This window comes from Panthera pardus, unplaced genomic scaffold, assembly GCF_024362965.1.
Source record: "Panthera pardus isolate Hobbes unplaced genomic scaffold, ASM2436296v1 HiC_scaffold_8, whole genome shotgun sequence".
Lineage (NCBI taxonomy): Eukaryota > Metazoa > Chordata > Mammalia > Carnivora > Felidae > Panthera > Panthera pardus.
The window spans coordinates 51,438,310-51,461,096 of record NW_026527013.1 but is presented as its reverse complement, the minus strand read 5'-3'; the positions used below and the strand labels follow the sequence as shown (position 1 = coordinate 51,461,096).

At 37.7% G+C, this 22,787-nt stretch overlaps 1 protein-coding gene across 15 annotated transcripts in view; it reads right to left on the bottom strand.

The window, feature by feature from the left end:
• SETD5 (SET domain containing 5) overlaps positions 1–22,787 on the bottom strand; it is an 81,960-nt gene that overhangs the window by 29,842 nt on the left and 29,331 nt on the right. For 2 of the 15 annotated variants that reach the window (XM_019428264.2, XM_053897439.1), the window contains exons 2-17: positions 20,829–20,888; positions 16,841–17,028; positions 15,796–16,020; positions 12,254–12,446; positions 11,868–11,973; positions 11,333–11,541; positions 10,936–10,994; positions 10,242–10,420; positions 9,269–9,307; positions 5,862–6,104; positions 5,153–5,301; positions 4,612–4,729; positions 3,819–3,928; positions 2,632–2,881; positions 2,151–2,234; positions 632–889 (exon numbers count right to left, since the gene is read on the bottom strand). In XM_019428264.2, the coding sequence (XP_019283809.1) occupies positions 632–889; positions 2,151–2,234; positions 2,632–2,881; positions 3,819–3,928; positions 4,612–4,729; positions 5,153–5,301; positions 5,862–6,104; positions 9,269–9,307; positions 10,242–10,420; positions 10,936–10,994; positions 11,333–11,541; positions 11,868–11,973; positions 12,254–12,345 (1,896 nt within the window). In that variant the 5' untranslated portion in view covers positions 12,346–12,446; positions 15,796–16,020; positions 16,841–17,028; positions 20,829–20,888. Of the gene's footprint in view, positions 1–631; positions 890–2,150; positions 2,235–2,631; positions 2,882–3,818; positions 3,929–4,611; positions 4,730–5,152; positions 5,302–5,861; positions 6,105–9,268; positions 9,308–10,241; positions 10,421–10,935; positions 10,995–11,187; positions 11,229–11,332; positions 11,542–11,636; positions 11,774–11,867; positions 11,974–12,253; positions 12,447–15,795; positions 16,021–16,177; positions 16,276–16,840; positions 17,029–20,606; positions 20,731–20,828; positions 20,889–22,787 lie in introns of those variants that run through there. The other 13 variants (XM_053897436.1, XM_053897435.1, XM_019428263.2 and 10 more) reach the window with 13 other exon arrangements.

The following is a 22,787-nucleotide window of genomic DNA, read 5'->3' as shown; positions in this document are numbered from 1 at the left end:
TCTATCCAGCCTCCTATTCACTTGAAGCATTCTGAATATTTAGTGGTGAAAAAAAAAATGAGTATTTAGAAATGCTAATCTCAAACATAATCCTTAAAAAAAACTTACACAAGTCAGTCAGAGGTTGTAGGCAGATGCCTATTTCTTTACTAATAAGTATTTATAAGATAGGTCAAAGTCAGCTGAAGGTAGCTACCTAATTTTAGGGTTCTAAGAACCCTAAAGTAATTCTTTCCTTTGTTTCTTTCCCAGGTACTGAGGTTAGGCTTAAGGCTTAGAATTCATGGCCAGAGTAGGGAATGAAAAGATTCGTTCATCCTGTGAATCTTAGGAAAGGTCAGGTGCCTAACTGTGCTATACAGAAGAACGGAAAGAGAAACAAAATGATTTTTATGAACTCACCGTCAACAGTTTTATCTGGCAGAAACAGTATGAAGTTACATTCTAGTCTGAAAGTGTCTAGTCATTCAAATTGTTTCCCTGATTCCCACAAATCAGCTGATGAAAATGGCCTTTTTTATTGTAATATGAGGTGAAGCTGAAAATGCTGATTTTAACTATTTCAAAAGATAGATAGCGGATATTAGTAAAAGCAAGGATGTCTAAGGCGTGGAGTCTTTCCATCTCTTACCCCTGCTTGGGAAGACCTCCGGGTGTTCACTCCAACAGTCTGTGGGGTGCTTGGGATGGTCATGTTTGAAGCCGGGTTGCTAACTTCAGGTTCAGGGGCTTCAGTTTTTGCCTCTTCTCCCCCAGGGGTCTCTGAGGTGGTGGTAGTAATCTCTATGTCAGAATTGCTTTGTTCTAAGGGCTGATCCCGCCGCTTCTTTCTTTTCTCTAAGTTTTCAAAAGCATGCATGATGGCCTCGACCTTCCTGTCTTCCCGGGTCTAGAAAGAAATAGCATTAACACAGAAGGAAACTTCAATAAAAGGTAGAGATATTTTTCAGGAAATGTTATTATTAATGGAAATTCGTAGACATTTAAAGACATTTGCCAGTTAAATGATACATATATCTTAGAGAACATAAGTGAAAACTAAAAATAACTTTAAAAAAATTTTTATTTCAGGGAGGTAAGTGAGCAAGCGGGGGAGAGGGAAGAGGGAAAGAGAAAAGAATCCTAAAGCGCCTCCACACTCAGCGTGAGGCCTGATGTGGGGCTCAATCTCACAACCCTGGGATCATGACCCAAGCTGAAATCAAGAGTCAGAAGCTCAACTGACTGAGCCACCCAGGTGCCTCCCAAAAATAGCCAGGGTGCCTGGGTGGCTCAGTCGGTTAAGGGTTCGACTCTTGATTTCGGCTCAGGTCACGGTATCACAGTTCGTGGGATCAAGCCCTACCTTGGGCTCTGTGCTGACAGCGTGGAGCCTATTAGGATTCTCTCTACCCCTCTCTCTCTGCTCCTCTCCTGCTCATGCAACTGTCTCTCAACATAAATAACTTTAAAAAAAACAAGAAGAAAAGAAAAAAAGTCATCAAAATCAATTTTTCTCATGGTTTTCAGAATTCAAAAATAATGAAGTAGATTTTAACTTCTCAGGACCAGAACTAAACATGGCTGGCTTCAGCAATAGAGAATTTTTGAAAACATGTGACCAACAAAAGTTTTATTTTTATGTCAAAACTCACACAATTCCAGGGGCACCTGGGTGGCTCAGTCGTTAAGTGACTGACTCTTGATTTCAGCTCAGGTCTCAGTTCCTGAGATTGAGCCTCACATTGGGCTCTGCACTGATAGCACAGAGCTTGCTTGGGATTCCCTCTCTCTCTGCCCCTCCCTCACTCTCTCTCAAAATAAATAAACATTAAAAAAAAACAACCCCCAAAATAAAAAAACCCTCACCCAATTCCATAACAAGAAGCTCTAACATACATATTTTGTTCCAACCAGGCAGTTCTTTGGAAACCAGATTGTTAGTAAGAACCCTCTTAAGACCGTCCTCAGATAATAACCACTAGACCACTACTATGTGTGTCTCTGAGATAAAAATAAATAAATCATAATGAAATAAAAAGTAGCCCAAATTGTAATGTGCAGGTGACGGTATGGTATCTTTGTCAAAGAAAGAGATGATACAAACTGAGAAGAGAAAGGGTTCACATGCTGTGGGTAGCAGGAACAAAAGGATATTAGAAAGTACCCACCCTTCTGCTATGAGCTGGGTTCTCCTGGTCATCTGTAACCTCTTCTTTCTCTTCTTCTGCTTTTTCTTCTGGATTGTCTGTTTCCTTTAAAACAGAGGCGATATTCAGCTGTACTCTTAAGCTCTAAGAAAAAGCAATCTTTTTTTTTTCTGGTAGCTTAAAATCCTCTAGAAACATTTTCTAATACTTCCTACAGTGTTATTCATGTGAGACCACATGGTAAATGCAAACGATAAGCATCATTCTCTGGACTGAAACATGGAAAGCAGCTGAAAGGATGTGTTTGACATTATAAAAAAAAAAAAAGAAAAAAGAAAAGAGAGGGAGAAAGACAATGAATGAATGCACACCCACCTTGATATGAAGGGCATTAAGTGTTATTATGGACTCCCTACTTATAACAACATGTGGCAAGCTGGGATCCTCTTTATTTGCAGAGAAACAATACCATAGCAACATCCTCTGACCAGGGGAAGATTACCTCATGGTCACTGGACACAGTTACTTTCTCAGGAACTTGTTCTGATTGCTGATTGTTATCCTCTTCTGGAGCCTCATTCTGCTGTTCCATCTCTAGCTCTTTCCGTCGTGCTTTTCTACGTCTTGTCTCTGCTCCTATGGTTGGTAAGCTTGGAGGAGGTGGGAGTGGTGGTTCTGCAGCATTGGGATTCCTTTTCTGTATAGGGCAATTCCGGTTCCCCTTGTGACATGCACAGTCCACTTTATAATTACTGCTCCAAAGAAACAACCAAGAGTGCTTGTCTTAGTACCCATGAAAAATCAGTCCTACTGTTCTATTCATCCTCTTGGAATAACAGTATAGGAATTTCCTCTAGTATAATATCTCTGAATACATTAAACAGATACATTAGACTCCTATGAATACTTCTCAGTATTTGCTACTCAATATTTGCTATATTACCTCCAATTTTTCCCTTATATATGGTCAGTGGAAAGGAAAGAAAGCCTCCACTAAGTTCAATTCTCCCAAATGTCTTTATGCTATTTACTGGGCAGTGAATCAATAACAGGGGCTAAAGAGGCCATACTTCTCTTGTGCCTTCCTTCACCTCACTTTTAACCTAATGATTCCCTACTTATTCCTAATACCTTTCCATCTCATACCTGTGATGAACATCAAGTTAACATATAATCTTTTTGGCCTAAAAGGACCAAGAGAGAAAGATCATGAATTTTGCAAAATCCATCACGTGTTTATCTGTGACTTGCCATCTCAGTTTTTCTGCTTTGTCTCATTCAGAGAGATTACATGGCTTGAATGGGTGAGGTGAACTTTAAAATTTTCATTCTATATGATCCCTGGCACAAGTGCTGTGTGCATAACAACAGATGCTACTGCAATTTCTTGGGAGTGTCTCATACCTACCCTTTTACTGTTCTTGCTATAGAGACATAAAGACAAAACACTGTTGGTTAGGAGACCAGTGAACACTGTCATAGTATGTATCTGTGTCTCTAGGAAAAAAAACATTAACCCTAAATCTGTCTCTCCCTCCACATTTTCCAGACAAAAAATGAATCACTCATGGAAAGATGAGGTTAAAAAAAAAAGGAAATAACAAGGAACAAAAGCAGACTGATAGAAGAGCTTAATGTGTAAAAAGTAAGACAAGGTCATTCATTTAGGAAAGGTTTTGGAGGTCTTACCAGTTACTGTACTCATAATCAAATGCTATCGTGACCTCAGCATCCTTGGTGATGGCAGACACCGCATAGATACATAGGTGAATCATCCCATCTGCAATCATGTGTCGCACCTGTGTGAACATGGCTTATGGTTTACAATTTACCATAAAGACCAGGAACTCTCCATAAGAGAGAAAAATAGTATCTCTCCACTTAAGAGTTATGGTAGTCTGTTACTTAACTCCATCATTTCATATGAAACTCTTACACAGTAATTGTTTGAAAATTCATACTTTTGAAATAAATAGAGAAACCCTGAGATGTCAGAAATGAGCATAAGATCTCTGCTCTACACTTAAAGCTGTTGTCAGTTGTACCAGAGAATTAAAATTCCTTAGCCTATAAAAAAAAAGCTCTGTGGATTTTCTTGCTGAATTTGATGGCAGTTGCATGGATTATGCAGAGTAATGAATTCTAGAAATGTCTAGCATCTCCCTTACAACACTATTACCGAAAATCTAAAAAAATGACATCTTCTTTCATATAGTAATTTCTTTAATAAGACATTTCTCTTTAGCAAATGCTAACTTGCTTTCTCCCATTTCTGCCTTCTCTAAGAAATCCTCCACCTGCTCCCATCCTGTCAGATAGAATAAAAGCATCATTACTTTTGTTTTTTTGTATCTTATGATAACAGATCATAATCATTATCTACAGACCTTATATTAATCTGGGTGAAGTTTTCAGACTGCATCTTCAGAAGACTTGTCCTTTGGTGATTCCATTCAAAGAGAAGTTGCTACAGAAATCTTACCTCTGCATTTGGTGTACACGATCTTCTGATGAACCGAGCATCATTACCGAAAGTACGTGCATCCACACACATCTCTACACCATTGAATTTTGAGTAGAAGAGCACAAAGGGGTATGGTCTAAGGGATATAAGTGAAACTCCTGTAATTCTCAACACAAATAAAAAGGCCACCCCATGACTTCACTTCAAATATGAAGCATATGCTGACAGAAGCAGCAGCAGTCCTTTGCAATTCCTAAACTTGAAAAACATCACATGCCTGTCTGCTTTTGATTAAACAACAAGCACAAAGCAAGAAATGCTTGGCTTGCAAAGGAGTCATTACTGCTTTATACATTAAACAATTTATAGATTTATCTGCACATTTTTCCTGCAAATAGCAGACAGACTTGAGCTTATCTGAGCTGTAATCTTTTCCCTAAGACCATTCTATCAACCAGAATGTTTTTTCTTCTTTCTTTCTCTCTTTTTCTTTCTTTCCAGCCATACCACTCTGCCAGGCCCACTTTAGCCCTCACTGCTCAGTGAATGATGTTCTTACTTTTTGAAGAAATGCCCATTGACCTCAAATTGCTGTCGTAACATGACTTTCCCTCGATACTCTATTATAAGAGTGTCCAAAGCCAAATCTCTTGCAGCCCTCAGGATCTTCCGGTGCTTTTGAACACGAGTGACTCTTCCCAACTGTAGCTAAATAAAACCAGAGTATTAACATTAGACAACAGCAACACCAGTACGGTAGACAGTTAATATATTTCCTAATTGAGGAAAAGGCACCAATATTTTCAGGTTTTATTTGTATGCAATTTAGCTCAATAATCAGAAATTCTTCAATGATAAAAGCTTCTAGGAAAACAGGCTCCACCCAATGAACCAGTCACCTCTTCCCTCACAAAAAAGCAAGAAAAGATCAAAGAGAAATACACAATTAAGATTTTAGTGGCTCTATGTCTAATGTAAGAATGAGAAAGAACAACCTTAGCTTTCTATTAATCTTAAAAATTCCTACTGAGGCTATATATCATTTCCTATCCTAATTTATCTGTTTTTAATTAATACTTTAAAAATATGTATCCAGACAGTTTCCAGTCACTACAACTTGCTTTTGGTTCAAGATGCTCATCAGCTGGCTAATTTGTTATTCTAAGGATTATACATTTGAAAGAAATGGTAATCCCATTATAGGCCCTGTTTCTGGGTTCAGAAAGTCTCACTTACTTATAGGGAGTCTTTTACCCTTTGATCCTTACCTGCATTTGGGAACCAATAACTGTATTATTACAGGCCAATTCAGTCTTATTAATAGTGTCTAAAATAGCAGGTTTGCCCACAAATTCCTTGCTAGAATGTAGATGTTGTTCAAGGGCGTTCTGTACATCTGCACTGTACTGATTAGTGAAAGCTTCTTCATACTGATCAGTCCATAGTCTTATCCGATTTTCCCATCCCTCAGTTGTATTCTCATCTAAATTCTGTGCTTCAGAAGGAGAATTCTGTAGAGAACAAAGGTCAGGAAGGTTAGGAGAATCCATGCATAAAAATGGGGGGAAAACAGGCTGTATTTCCAGAGAAAATTAATTTTCACTTGGCAGTTGGTGTGGCATAAAAGAGCAATGGCCTGGGAGTTAGGGGATCTGACTTCTATCATGGTTTTGTTACCAATGAGATGTGAGACCTTGAACTTCTTAGACAAGAAGTTTCCTCATTTATAAAGTGAGAAATTTGGATCACAGTTCCATCACATCACTGTGATTTTATGACCATTTTTAAATCACAGAAATAAATTTTGTTCTTATCAGAAGAATGACATCAAGTTCACAAGAAAATCTTCATAAACACGAACAACAGAGATACCTGAAAAGATCACGCTGTTTAAATTTCCATACTGAACTGAACATCTGTGTTAGTGTACCAGCCTAAACTGGTATTTCACTTCTCTCCAGTAGAATGTTTGTTTTTTGTGACTTATTATTTTCATTATACAATTAAATACACGATAGGTCTAAAAATACCTGTGACCCAAATAAATAACCCATAATCTCACTTCCCAGAGACAAAGTTATCATTTTGGAATGTATCTTTCTAGCACTCAAACTCTGACAGTTTCAACAGCTGCAGTCTGAAGAACAGAGGTGGGGGCAGGGGAGTGGGTAGACAGAGTGTAGAAAATGCTGAGAGGTACTGTGGGATACTTCTCTAGGAAAAACGCTGCTCTCTATGGTGACAATTCTGAGAAAAAATTATTTATCTACAACATTATCCTAAACAGTTTTTACATTTGAGATACAGAGACACAGCTTAAGTATGACACATATTCTCCTCCATGGTGTCATCAGAAAACAAACACACACTGATAGTGATGATGTCATACCAGTGATGACTAGAAGGAAAAGATACCATAGTGCCAAAGCTACTTGCAAATCCATGTCCAAACTAAAGTTGCAAATATGGGCATAAGAAAATTAAATATACTTTCCATGAATGACACAGAAAACATTTATATCTATTTTAACAATTGCTTTCTTTCACTTTTGTGTCACTGTTTTTGATGAACTATTGTCTATCGTCCTTTTCCCAAGGAACAGGGGAATGAAAAGAAAAAATTAACACTTTCACTACCCTTCTCACCACAGTCCAAAAGAATGAACAATAAACAAAGGGATCTAAGAAACACCTGAGGCCAACACACTGAGAACACAGTATCACCTGAAGTATCAGGAGCAGTTAAGCCAAAGAAAAGTACAAAACCTGAGATGTAAGGGTGCTTATCAGACTGGGGATTAGGGGGGCCCAAACAGTATTCCCAGGTTTAAACATTCAGTCGTGATCACTCAACTGATGACTTACTACGCTTAATTTATACTAGAAGCCTTTGTCACATTATTAGCTGTTGTTCACTAACAGAACACTGACTACTCTGCTGTTCCATTCTTCTAGGTACTAGAAACCCCAACTCAGTGGATTTAGAGCATAGTTCTTGAGCAGAGGTGATTTTTCCCCTAGGAGACATCTGGTAATATCTGAAGTCATTTTTGATTACCACACTTGGGTGTATGTATTACTGGCACCTAGTGGCTATGAGTAGTCTCCAGTAGGCAAGCTCTTGATTTTGGGATTAGAAATCCATATGATGAATACTTCCCATTCTTATGTGTCTCATGCACATCTTTGGTGGTGCTCTTACTAATAATTAATTCTGTGTACAAATTTGTAACCCAACTTAGAATTCTGATATGAGAATCAAAATAAACTAGTATTTTTTTTATTACTTTAATTTTAAAATGCCTATGGAACTGTCAACATCTTGAAAATACAAGCAATTTACACGTAGAGGTTTATATGTAGTTTTCACGGGCAGCCAGTCAATACCTTTCAAAAGGTTTTGAACATCTGGAGGCAAGTTACAGCAGTTGGCTGATAAAAGAGAAACGGGCTTAACAGCTGGAATCAGGGCTATGTCTGCCCCATAAGTCTATTTAAGGTCCCCTCTAAGCAAATGAGACAAAAATAAAGGGGCAGTGAAGGCAAATGTGACCTCTTACAGGAGACAGATCTAGCCAAAAAAAAAAAAAAAAAAAAAAAAAAAAAGAGTAAGTTGTGTTCCAAAACATCCTAGGACTCTTGATGCTCGTGGGCTCTAAGTCCTTTCCCAGTGCTTTTACAGGTATGTACAAGTCTGTTTATGGGTATATGCAAGGTGAAGCTTTCATATTTTAGATAAAGTGTCACCTGTGATCTTCATTAACATCAATCATATTGGTACTCCATGGATACTTATGTGTATTAATCCTAATAAAGATTTTCCTTACTAAAAGATTTTAATATTTATGCCATATAACTGTCAACAGGAAAGATTCTGCTTCTAACCATTTACACATTTAGGGATAGAAATGCTTATAGAATTAAATTAGATATTAATTCTAAGTAAATGTTATGAAGCCATAAGTAATGAACTGGGTGGGAGCTATGCTATCCTCTTACATATACATAGGTAAAGAAAAATACCAGTATAATCAAATATCCTTTGGGGAAACTGTTATTACCCAGTACCACTGCCATGTAATTTCTCAAATCTCCAACCACTATCCAGTATCACCTAATAAGCTCTTTCATTTGATAAGAAGAAAAGAAACACACTAGCATAACCTGCATCTTCTATATCAAGGAGGTATGCCCGGGACAAAACAGTTCAAAAGTAATTCCAGTAAGAGTAATTCCTATCAATAATACTACTTTCTTAACTGATGAAATTTATCCTTCCAACCGTTGCTTAAAGTCCAAATGGTGCTAGGGTGGGTGTACAAGAGACCCCGTATCACCAGAAAAACCTCAGTTTGGAGGTTGAGGCCAATTACAACGACAGAACACATCAGCCTCATTTTGTTTGATAAAATGTCACTTCCCCCCACCCCCCGCCCACCAGGAAAGCAGCTAATGAAAAACCAGTAAATGAAGGCTCATTATAGAAAGGGAAAATATTTCAGAAACAAGAAAACCTACTTTGGAGAAAGGCTCTATGAAAACTGAATGGCAACAATTACAAACTAACAAAAAGCAGAGTCCAAGATTCCCAGACCATCAATGTCAGGAAAGAAGCTGACCAAAATGCAAGATCACAGTGAAGTAAAACACAGCATCAGGGAAGAATACCCCTTACCTTCATCCGCAAGGACTTCCGGGATCCCTCTCGAAATGCCTATCCCAAAGAGGAAAACAAGTAGAACAAAACAAAACTTGGTACCAAGAATGACAGTTATACCTATCTGAGACTAAAACTAAGGCAAGAACTAGTGTTTTAGTCTGTCCCCTTTTCCCTAGGTAATAAACACAGTGGAATTCCCCACACTGTTATCAAGAACAGGGGCAGCTCTAGGCCAGTGACCTTTGAGGCTAATTCTGACACTTTCCATTGTGAAACTAAGTAATTAACAGGGAAGAGCATGCATCACTTAAATCCTATATGCACTCCTGTCACTAAAAGAAAAATAAAAACATTTCATAAGGTTGCAGATTTACCAGTTTTGAAATTAAGAAGGAAACAAAGACCAATCCCCTTAACAAGGGGTGGGCAAGTCACCTAAGAGCAACAGAGTTGCCATGATGGGGAAGAAAGAACACCAAACAGAAGAGGTTTCTCCTGGAGACTTTTTAGTTGAGAATACATGAAAGTGACCACAACACTGAGGAAGCCTAAACCATTCAAGAGAAGTTTCCTCACTTTTTTGAAACAAGGAAAAAACAATCAACCCAATGACATGAGGTGGGCATGTACCAGGACAAGAATTTCAGACTGTATTTTGGGACTGAGGAGGTGGGGAGATACTGAAGGACAGCGGAAGCCTAGACTGGAGGTTACGGTACCTATGGGTTTGGCCAGGCGGGGCTGGGATTTCATACCTGGGATGGGGTTTGGAGAAGAAACTTTGTGCCAGTTGTGATGGTATGGAGTGGCAGAAGAGAGGTTGGTCTACATATTCACAACACAGATTAGCCGATTTTTGCCAAGTAGAGCAAAAGTGGCCCTTCAAACATCTGGATCAAACTTCTTAAAAGAATTTTGGTGCCTTCTTGGTCCAGAATTTGAACTATATCAGACATATTTCTATTTAAGATACTTTTACTCTCCATACCTTGATTTTCTTCGTCTTTGCTGCTGCACGACCCTTTTCTGGACTCTTCTTCCGCTTCTTGGGTTTGGTTCTTCTAACAGTTAAGGTGATGCTTGTAGGTGTGTGCTGTGTTGCTGTGTACAACACAGTGGAAGGAGAAAGCTCCTCATCCCAGCTTTCTGTTGCACTGCTATCCCCACCTGAAAAAAAGTTATTTCATAGTTTATACGTTGTGCAAACAAACTCAAAAGTGCATTAAAAGCAGCTTATTCTTTTATCTCTACCCCATATCCAGGAAGTCATAACTTCTATTAACTGTGTCATCTTTAGAACATAAATACCCACCTTCCTTATGAAATCAAGATTCTTTCTATACCGCTGGCATCAAGCATAGAAACCCTGTTCTACATCACATACACTTTTTCCCTTGTACTGAGTCCCCAAGCTTCATCGCCTCAATATGTAAACACGAAAAGGATCTCGTTATTTTATTTGGTATGTGTGCTCACATGACATATTTTGATTGCTTCGGGGCTAAAATGTTGTTTTTGGATATATTAATTCACAAGAGAAGTACACAGTGTTTGTGAGAGAACAGCTTTCTCTTTTCATGAAGAGTTGGGACCATGGGAACTTACAGGAGTTCTTGAGATGATTATGTAAATTGCAAAATATTTATCTGTCAAAATGCGGGCCCAACCCATTTTCAGCTCACCTGATATGTTGTCCTGCTTCCGCCGATGAAGTCTAATAACCTTCCCCCTGCTCATTCCCCTAAAGAGGGAAAATAAACTTAAAGTAGTCCTTCCAACAGCATGCCGCACATCATTGCACACATGGGAGACGTGTCTCTGTGTATACTACCCCCTTCCTCCCACCTACCAAATGTTTCCAGGACATTAAATTTCATATCAAATTCAATAGCTTTAACATCAATCTCTCATTCCTTGTTGTCAGCAATTCTCACCTAGTGCAGAGAATTCGAGCCAAGGAGCATTAAGGAATCATCTACATTAACAAACACAAGAAAGAATACTTTGAGCTTTTCCCTACTAATAAGAAACCCTAATCCCAGCAACCCAGGCTTGAATTGAGATGGAGCATGATCTTACCTGCACTTGTCACAGTTGAGAAGGAAGCCATCCTGAGAAAGACCACAAGGACACCAGGTAGGAACAGTCTCTCCTTCAGAGTTCGGGCTGTCTCCACAGCGTTCCTCTACGGGCGACGGCAGGCCATTCAGGTCAGAACGAGGGATGATCGTCTGGACAGGGGGAGAAGCAGGAGGTGTCGGAGGAGGAGGGGCTCCGTAATTATGATCCTGAAAATAAGATTTTTTAAATCAACAGTGTCCAAACACTGGCCCCTCTCTCCCCTAAAGTATGGTACATATGGAAAGAAAGAAGAAAGTAGTACCCTTTGTTTTTTGGCTTCAACCAGGAAAGTGATAAAACAAAATGCCAAGGTCAACTGGGACATAAAAACAAGAACAATGATGCAGGGCTAGACGTCCGCTGGAGGCAGGGAAGTGCAAAAGGGGCAACTTCGTCATGCTGCATATAAACATTTCAAGAAAGTCACAATGTATAAGAATGGATTACACTCCAGGAAGATCACTGCTCTGGAGAGAAACAAATGCATACTCACAGCATAAGGCAGTCCTCGACACCCATGCCTCTGAGTGGTCCCATAATTATGAGTGGAATACACGCTCTTCTCATTAACTGCTGGACTAGCCTCCACAGATTCAGGGCTGCACAAAGGCGAAAAGCAACGCATGATAGCATAACACCTAATCTTCCCTTAAACTAAGACTTTAACTTCCCATTCTAACCCCTCCACTTTCCACAACCACCAGCCACTAGAATAAGAGAAGGAACTCAGTGAAACAATCTGATTAACGTAACTAAGCCTATAAATAACAGGAGTGTTATTAAATGTGGATTTGTGTGTAACATGAAGCCAGTACAGGCAGATGTCTCAAGGCAGGCACCTGGAATACAAGGTGTCCCTAATGACAAACACAAACGTACCAGCTGAGCAGGGAGTTTCCCCTAGAGAAGCCACTCTGGGCTGGTTTAGACTCAGAACTATTCTTCTTAATTGGATCTCTTAATACTTCCATGAAACCTCACATGACATTTGCAGTGAGTGAGATGATGAAAGTGCCTTCTGCACTGCCCCAGGGACCAGGCCCTCTTCCATTCACTACCAAGACAGGATACCCTGAAGAAAGTACAGGTAAAAACAACGGCATCTTATATTTATCATACCTCTCATCTTGATGAACCCCCAAACACCTTTCAAATATTAGAGTAATAATTTCTCATCCACCAATGACATGCAAGCATATCAAGGACACAATTACTTAACAGCTGCATGGTAATACCACAGAACTTCAAAATAATCAGAACTGTACTCAGAAGTTATTGTCTACTGACAAACAGTAAGAGTAGTAGTGGCTACCATTCTGAATCACCCGTTATTTTCTAGGTGCTTTGATGTACATTAATTCATTTACTCTGCAACTAGTAAACATGGTAAATAGCACCCCATTTTTACAGAAGTTGAGGCGGTGAGATTATGTGACTTCACCAAGGTCACACACTGACAGAGCCAGAATTTGAAACAATGTCTAACTCCAAATCCTGTACTCTTTCCACTATGTTTAACTGGTGTGGTAAACCAGGATAACATTCTATTTTTAAAAACTTAAGTAACCAGGCTTATTGAAAAACTTGGCTTAGAATCTTTTTGTATCCTCAATGAGTCGAAAGCAAAGTGCTCAAGTATAACTTATTAATATACAATAATTATAAATGTGTTCAAATTTAGAAATTTAATGTAAGCCTTTACTTGATAATAAAAAGGCATAGGTAACAAAGGACAAAATACAAGTTTTGGTAAAAAAAGAACTTGTAACTCTGATTGTTACCTGGTTAGATTTTAGGGAATCTTGAGAAAGATAATTAAGGAATATGATCATATAACTTTGAATTCAATAATGGATTATCTGTCATTTAAGTTAACTAGAACAGAGATTCACAAATCAGAAACTCCAAGGACACGTAGTAACTCAGCCTTAGAGATCAAAGGGTCTTTTAAGGAATCAAATAATGCATAGTTTGCTTTAAGGAACATACATTTATCCTGCTTGGAAGTATACAATACACCGTACTTGGCAGGAATAAAGTGTGCGCAGTTCAATGTGGTGCAATGTCAGCTGAGAAGTGAGGGATAAAAGAAAATTCTGAGATATATCCAACTCACCCAGTTATATGCTCCAAAACTGTGAGAAGGGATCTTATTAATAACAGCAAAGGTAATTTCTAGGTGAAGAAGAACTTTAGACATAGGAAAGTATTCTGTTAGTGAAGTGCATGCATTTTATTCTTTAAGAGTGTCTGCAAGATGGGAACTGGGGTGGGGGGTACATCAAGAATGCAGGTCAGTATTCTTGAGAAAAGATGATCTGACATGGCTCACTGAGAGGCAATCAGCTCTGAGTATTAGGAAACAGGTGGGGTTTCCTAAATGAAACTGAAGGCAAACAAGCATTAATAAAATGAAGGTAGAATTTAGTTTCTATGATGGATAGTTAAAAGAAAGTAATAACTTTCTACAACATTGTTAATTCACTAGATAAACAAGTATTCCAAAGAACTGTACATATTTTGTAGAAGAGATTTTGTACCACTGAACACATGGGGTGAAACATGGCAGCCGTTTATTAGAAATGGAGTTTTTCTGGACGGGAAAAAGGAATGTGGCATGAAATAAAAGATGGCCATGGAGATGGAGCTATGTTGGTTGTATCTTACCCATCTCCCAACTGGGTAAATATGAACATATGCACTTCATGTGCAAGTCTAGGGAATAAAAATAAAATGTATATTGTGGAGGTTAAAAGGCCATCCCACTGGACAATACTTCCTAGTAAAGCACAGCATTTAATCTGTTGTTATGTGTGCAAAATATTAAAATTTAAGCTCATCTTTTGATGAGGAAACTACAATTTCCATAGTGGTTATTAATCAGTTACATGTTGACAGGTAACTATGCGATTTCCTAGGATATTCCTTGATACATATATATACACACATATATATATACATATATATATATATATCAGCTCTTATCTATGTTTTAAAATATGGAGTAAAAATCTGTAGTGTTAGGATTGCGTTTCCTTATTAGCCAACCATTTTATGCAAATGTATTACTGCCTTTCTTCCTCTATGTTTGAATTGCTATGACAGTTGGGCACATACACAGAAGCCATGTTTACAACAGATACTGAGTCGACTGTGTTTTAAGTACAACGTGCCACCTGCTGCTATAATGCTACCTCTTGGAAAATGTCTGAAATCCATTTATGGCATAATTGTAAATTCAGAAAAATCCTTGCTTCTATTGTTACATCTAGAGGTTCTCCTACAAATACATGAAAAATGCATGATGTATACTGTTGTTATCAGATTTAAAATCCCATGAGGTAAGATCTACGTCTTTTACTTAGTGATGTTGCCTTTCATACCAAGTTTAATTTTAATCTTAGAGTGCCCAGAACAATGAAATATGCAGGAAAAGTGGAACATGCATGGTAAAACATTAAGAAATATCATCTAAAATGTAACAGAATGGTACATAAGCAAATTGTTGACATTATCTTGCTTTGTAGAAATACTAAATGAGTAACTGTGTAATAAGTCATGACAACAGTATCAGAAATCTGTCAAGAAATTACAATGAAAATGCTTCAGGAAATAGAAACCTTGCAGTCAAATTTTTAGGCCCTAAGTCTGCAATTACTTCTGGACTACCCAGCAGCATTTATGGGTGGTCATCTCTGTACTTTGGGAAAAACACCAGTTTTAAGAATAATTGCTTTAGGTCTTTTTCTATGAATCCCAAATTAATTTAATTTGGGGTTGATCACATTAATTTGATTTAATCTCTCTTGAAATTTCTCACCAATGTTAATGCTGTCTACCTGTGTGGTTTGTTAGTCAATCCATATAGGAGGTAGTAAATGACTTTACAAAAATTCATGAACACTATACAGTTATGGTTCCTAATGCAGCAAGATTTTTCAGTACTTGATTTGGGAAATAGTACTTGTAAACTTGGAAGTCTAGCTACTGGCATAACTGAATCTCTTTGCATGCAAAAAGATAAAAACAAAACGAAACAGGAAAAAAAGCCCTGGAAGGAACACAATTCCACCCTTCCCACCCCCCACCCTCCTCCACCTTCCTTTTTATATGGGAACAAGGCCAAAATTTTTCAGTTCTAGACTACCCCAGAATATAATATATTGCTTCTTAGGGTAGGTTCATGTTAAGTCTTCCTCTTTAAGGAAGACAATAAACAGTTAAGTAATCCTAGGCGGCTTTGTGAAGAAATGTACATGCTCTTTACTATATTCTCAGTTTTAAGGAAGAAAACCACTATTAATCAGGGATGCAGTTGAACCCAGAGCTCTGGTACAGTTGCTTTGCTTTGCTGAAGGGGGAAGAATCCCCAGGGACTATGAAAATGGCAAGAGAAACAGGGGAATTAGAGCAACACCCACCTCACTCAAGAAGTGGCTGTGGGATCAAGAGTCTGAACTGGACCTGAACATATTCAAAACACCAGGATTTTTCCAGCCCAGACCCTAATCCCTGGTACTGCCTGGAATAGACTTGGCTTCTGGGGGTGTGCTGCCCCCTAGGCCCCTTGGGTCTCTTTCGCTGGACTTTCACATCCTGGTGTAGTGCCACTTCGTCTTGAAAGGTAGGGGGCTTCCACTTCCTTTCTGTAAGCAAGGAAGATTGGGTACAAGGGAGGTAAAAGGACAAGAGGGGGAATCTGTGAGCAGGGGGAATCTTGGACAACTTAAAAGAGAAGGGATACAAAAAGCTAAAAATTTTTAAACTGTGAATAATATATAAAGTTTTATAATGAAGGCCTACCTTCATTGCCATTTGGTATTTAAATTCTTCAAGAATTGAGAGTCTATTTTAGGGATTGGGCTTTTCGACAAATTCTGAATTCCTAAAGCTGCTCTTAGCTGAAAAAAAAGTTTGGTACCACTGATTTTGAAGGTCCTCTTTCTAGGCAATGAATATTATATAAAAAAACAGATGACACTGCTTTCCACGTTTTCTACCCCAAATATCAGAAGTTCTAAGTAACCTGCCCATATAAAGTTTTAGCCCCTTTACTCTAGAACAGTGAGAAGTACATAGGAAGAGGCCTTCAAGGAAAATCAGTTGGAGAGAACTCCTTATCTCCATCAGAATAATCATTAATTCTACAGAAGCAGGCAGTGACACCTACTTTATTTTTCAATCTTCCCAACCCGTCAAAACCAATGAAAATGTAATCACTACTTGCAAATTTAATTCAATGATATTATTTACTAAGAAATCCACCCCCACCCCATTCTTTTCCTCCCCTTTCTAACTCTTTTTTTTTTTCCCTCCAGCTTCTATGGGCGAAAAGGGAAAGGTCCAATGTCATTTACAGTGGGCTAGGCTTGGGTTTAGAAAATATTGCTTATTATTAGATGCCCATAAGAAAGTTATCTCCACACAAATTGGTAATGCACCTACTACCTAGAAAGTAGCACTTACTCTGATCCAGCAGCCATATCTGAGTAGGATGTATCTGGTGTGGTGACTCCCAGAGGGATTGCAATGCTCATGACGTCCAATACAGCAAGAGAGAGGAAATCACGGGGTCCAATTAATGGAGACTGGCCACTCTGAGAGTGGGGGTGAGCTGCACAGCCTTAACCAACATGTTATGGACATGAGGAATCCTGCCAGAGAAAAGGAAAATATCTAGTAACCTGATAGTTCTTTAAATGTATTCTAAATGCTACAGAATATTTTTCCATTTTTAAAGTAAGTCTTTTAAGGGGCAAATATAAATAAAACAAGTACAGCAAAGGGTCTATACATTGTCCTATTTTATTGTGTACTACATTAATGTTCTACAAAATGAGGTAGCCAAAGTTATGCTAACTTTTCATATCTTTATTATTATTTTTCTTTGCTTTTTAGCAAAAGGGAAAGTAATGGTCTGCCTTGCTTACTAGTATAAGTACATTTCCACCATTCTACAACTGCTCATCAAACAAAATTTTCTGGCAGCCTAACACCTATTACATAGTAAGTTCTAATGTAGGTAAATAGAAATATCAAAGTTTAACTAAATTCTTTAACAATTAAAGATCTTCATTTAGGGGTGCTTGGCCGGCTCAGCTGGTATAGCATGCTACTCTTGATCTCAGGGTCATGAGTTCAAGTCCCATACTGGGTGTAGAGATTACTTAAAAAAAAGAAAGAAAGAAAAATTAAATATTTTTAATATTTAAAATTAAAGTTTTTCCCCCACCCCGGGCCACAAATAAATGCAGTTTTACCAGCAGCCAACAATGTTATTTATTCCAGAGTAAGTGTGATGATAAAAGAGATCTGTTTTTATTTGATTGGATACAGCTGTTCTTATTGCTTTCTTGTGTCACATTACATTCTTTTCCTTTTTTTTTTTTAAAGTTTATTAGAGAGAGAGAGAGAGAGAGAGAGAGAGACAGAGACAGAGACAGACAGTGAGTGGGCGAGGGGCAGAGAGAGAGGGAGAGAGGAGAGAATCTCAAGCAGGCTCTGCACTGTCAGCATGAAGTCCGCTGCAGGGCTCAAACTCATAAACCATGAGATCATGACCTGAGCAGAAACCAAGAACTGGACACTTAACTGAGCCACTCACGTGCCCTTCTTTTTCTTCTTTGAAACCATTTTATTTTAACTGTAATTTTGGGAGAAGATGCAACTACCTTAACTGTATTTGTTAGGCTTTCACTACTAGGTTTAAATAAAAATGGACGCCTGGGTGGTTCAGTCGATTAAACATCTGACTCTTGGCTTTGGCTCAAGTCATGATCTCACCACTCATGACTTCAAGCCCTACGTCGGGCTCTGCGCTACCAGAGCCTCTTGGGATACTCTCCCTCTCTCTCTCTGTGCTTCCCCTGCTTGCTCACTCTCTCTCTCTCTCAAAATAAATAAATTTAAAAAAATAAAATAAAATGAAAAAAAAAAACAAAAACATACACCATAAAGAGTATAGTTTCATGATAAAGATGAGAAAATTTTCTATGGAAAAGGAGACAGGATACCTTGAGTTGCTGACCATAACCAGTGGAATTTGGGAACACAAAAGACTCACAAACTACTAAACTGTAAAACGTCAAAAGTACATTAAGACTGAGGTGCTCCTGGCTGGCTAGCTCAGTTGGTTCTGAGCCCCACGCTGGGTGTAGAGATTACTTGAAAAATAAAATCTTAAAAAAAAAAAAAAAAAAAAAAAGCACATTAAGAAATTTGGAGGTATGGTACAAAGGGGGTAAAAAGTGTACTCTGATTTCACATTAGTGGTTTTATATTAAACCATTAAAAGAATAAGACAAGAAGCGTTTTATGTGGGAGGGAAGAAAGTCAGTGTGAATGTTAAAGGCCCAGGTTAATAAAGACTTTTGCAAAGAGACTACAAAAATATCTCATGACTGATCTACTGATTCATGGTAAGACAAATAGGAAGAAAAATCAAACATTTATATTAAAGAAAATTTAATGCAATGAAAAGTATATGATACTAACTCAATCCAGGGAATAATGGCAAAATTTAAATGGTAGACCATCTGAGATACCTGAATCTTTTTTGATATATGAAGCAAATTAATATGGATAAGAAAACAAATTGTGAGCAGTGAATCAGGCCAAGATTTTTAAGAACACATTAAGATAATATTAATCTTTTGTGTTGTTATTTTAGAAAACTATAAACAGCTATATGCTAAGCAGTCCTCCCTGACACCTACATTTTTAAAGAGCTGGATCTCATCAAGATCTAGGACTCTCCAAATCTGAGGGAAGGCCAGACACCGGTTCCTATACAACTGAAGGGGACATATTGCTAGACTTGGGACTGAAATGAAAAAGGCAAATTTTCCTGTTGTTTCTTTTCAGTTTATAAAAGAGAAGTGACTAACCTAACTCCTTAGGCCTGTCGTACACATAAATGTTTCCTTTCCCTAACAGTATATCAAAACAGATTTAGGCAGTACATCCTCCAAGCCTCTGGGAAATTGAAATAAAATCTACAAATAACAAAAGAGAGAATATTTATAACTTAATAAGCTCAAAATATAGTTAAATATTGGGGATTGTTGGTCACAACTCTTCCCCTAATTTCAGTGTCACTCTATAACTTGAACCAAAGAGAAAAACACAAACAAACAAAACCAAAAAGCCCAGAAGCGGCATGGCTTGATAATCAGAGCAGAATCTTATAATGATCATGCCTCCCCTAACCAATATAGGAATCTCAATCATGTGTTACAATTTCAGTAAAGGACAGAAAAAGTTATTCAATACCATTAAAAAGCCTTTGTCATAGCCATTACTATTATATGCTCATAAAAAAAAAGTAGGCTGCTAGAAGAAAGACAACTTATAAAACTTACGCTGACAGTTATCTTTGCAAGTCATTTTTAAAAGATATGCTAAAAGGAAACAATGGGAAAATTACTTGATAATATTTCCTTAATGAATGAGTAAATAATTAACATATTCCTTATTGAAATCTCAACCTAGTTAATTTGTAAAATTAATTTGTTAATTTGATAAATTTAAGAAATATTAACTAGTTAACTATGAACTTCTCTTTCATGAATTCCTCCATCTTCCTCTTGTCTACTTTTACATGACCCATCCTGATAAAGACAACCATTATATAGCATGTCCATCGTGTTCTAAATAATGCTTTAACAATACCAGCCTTCCTAATTCAAAACATGTTAACAAAACCAAATTGCTCATATAACCCTGACAGTTGTTCCTTCCCTAAATAATACTCTGCGAAATGTAGCTCTTAAAATATTAACTAAAGTCATTTTTTTTATAAATTTTTTTTTTTTAACATTTATTTATTTTTGAGACACAGAGAGACAGAGCATGAACAGGGGAGGGTCAGAGAGAGGGAGACACAGAATCTGAAACAGGCTCCAGGCTCTGAGCTGTCAGCACAGAGCCCGACGCGGGGCTCGAACTCACAGCCCTCACGGACCGCGAGATCATGACCTGAGCCGAAGTCGGCCGCTTAACCGACTGAGCCACCCAGGCGCCCCGAACTAAAGTCATTTTAACAGATCATCTATATGCAATATTTTCTTATTTTAATTACTCTAGTTTTATAAGCCAAGACAACAGACTCTCAGTATAGTTTACAAAGCTTAGCAGTATAACAGTCATTAACCTATCACACGATTTGGAGAGGTGTCTTAGAGTGAAAAGTTAAATCTGTCTCTAGGTAGAACAATTTCAAGATATCTTTTACCTGTTAATTTTTCTGTCTCTTCCTATAAACTCTATGAGGACAAGATTTTTGTGTTTTATCCTCTGTTGTACTTTCAATGTTCTCAAAGGTGCCTGGCACACAGAAAGTGTTCTGAGAATGTTTGCTGAATGAATTATAATCACAATGATCAACATATAATTGTAGCATTCATTACAATATAAAAATTAAAACAAATTTAAAGGATTTATTTGACTCAGTCACCTTTTTATAGACCTCCGAATATGAAGTCCCCCAAAATTATCTGCCAGTAACTCTGAAGACCTAGAAAAAGTTGGGACACAGATTAGTACAGAAAGAAGTAACATTGATAGACACAAAGAACAGAATTATATAGAATATTTTAACGGTAATTTTGTGTTTCATTTCTACACACTGGCTTGTTAACCATCCTTTGTTTCATTTACTACTATATTTTTGTCCTTTAACCGATATATCCTATTTCCCTGTAAAGCCAGAACCTAAATAATGGAAAAGGAAATTATCTTTATTAAAGACTTAAGAAGTGGAAAATATGATGTCATTCAGTAATCCTCTTTTCTTCAAATGAGAATTCTCTCCCATTTCCCAAGAGATTCTTTTTTCTCTTTCCTAGGAGATGCTTCTTCTGTACTGACCCCCTCCCAAAATCCAGGGGCTTTCTTTAATCAAATGTCAAATTTACTCTCTACTATCACCTATTAAAGTTCATATTACGCCCATCCCCTCCATCCCACCTATCCTCTTTCCTGCTATAAAAAAAGACTGACAAAAGGGAGTCAATTCTATGTGTGGTAAACTTCATAATGAAAACATGGGGAAAAATAGGGCCTTAAATAACTTTCTACCCTCCAACAAGTAAAGGACAATAGGTAATTTTAGGCAGCAAAGTCAAATTTAACATTAGCCAAAATAATGTTAATCTCTCTATGTATGTGTTAATATATACCTAAAATGTTAATGTAACTATGTACGTGAAAAGAGCTGTTTGTGGGATTCCAGTTACCAAGCAAGACAGGAAATATACTTTTATATCAATATTTTATTTATAAAAAATTGGAAAATTAACTATTCTTTAAAAACAATTTTAAAAGAGCACACATAAAAGGTATGAAGGTAATAGTAAAAGAAAGAAAAAATAAAGAAGTGGACTCCTTTAGCAAAAACAAAGAAAGAGGATAAGAAACGACAGGAGGAAAAAGGGAACTAAATATATGAATATACAGTAGGGGGAAAATGAATGCACCAGAATTTCAATTTCACATCAATTTGACTATTTCCAGAACAAGTCATCAGAATCCACAGGAACAGTAGTAAGTTCTTGGATTCAGAAGCAGAACCAACCACTCTCCCAGTACTAAGTACTTTTTTGAGAAGTCACCATTTACATACATACACAGTTTCTGGAGAAAATACTGTTAATTAGAAGATGCCAGAAATGTTTTATAATTACCCATCTTTTTAACTGGGTTCAGAAATGGTCAATAGTCTCTGTGTCATTCTGACAGTCTCTTCTCTATATGACTTGCTGAAAGCACAAGACCCGTGTGATCTATCTGGTCACTCTCAGAACAGACACACAAAAAGTGTTTTCAGAACAATTCCAACAGAGATTTCAGAAAAAGAAATTGCATCAGCCAGGTGAGCCGGAAGCAGCTGGGAGACAAGAGTCCAATAAACAGCCAATCCAATGAAAGAAATTCAGAACAAGTCTGCTTCAGTAATCCTGTGAAGAGGACTGGCAGGAAGAGGAGTGCCGCTTTAGAAAGAGAACAGGCCTCATATGCTTCAGACAGTCTTTGTACTGAGGCTGTGGACCTTGGCCATTCTCCCAGAAATGATGCAATCCTGATGAACAAGATCTGCTGCCAGAGAAACAATTGTTAACAGCCTATGCAGACAGCAACTCAGCCAAGGAGCAATCTCTGATCAACTCTCTTCACAAACCCCCAGAAGCCACATCTCTTCCTCAATTTTGGTCTCTGACAAAACATGTAAGTGAATACATATTAAATATATACAAACAAGCCATCTTCCCAAAACGTCCCTTTTCTTTTAATTGCTTTGGTTTTCCAATCTCAATCATCCGTAACTAAAATTTAAATACATCACTGAAAGCATTTCTATTTTAATGAATATAATTCTCCAAGCATATTAACAACAAGGTTTTAAAGGCAAGGTGTT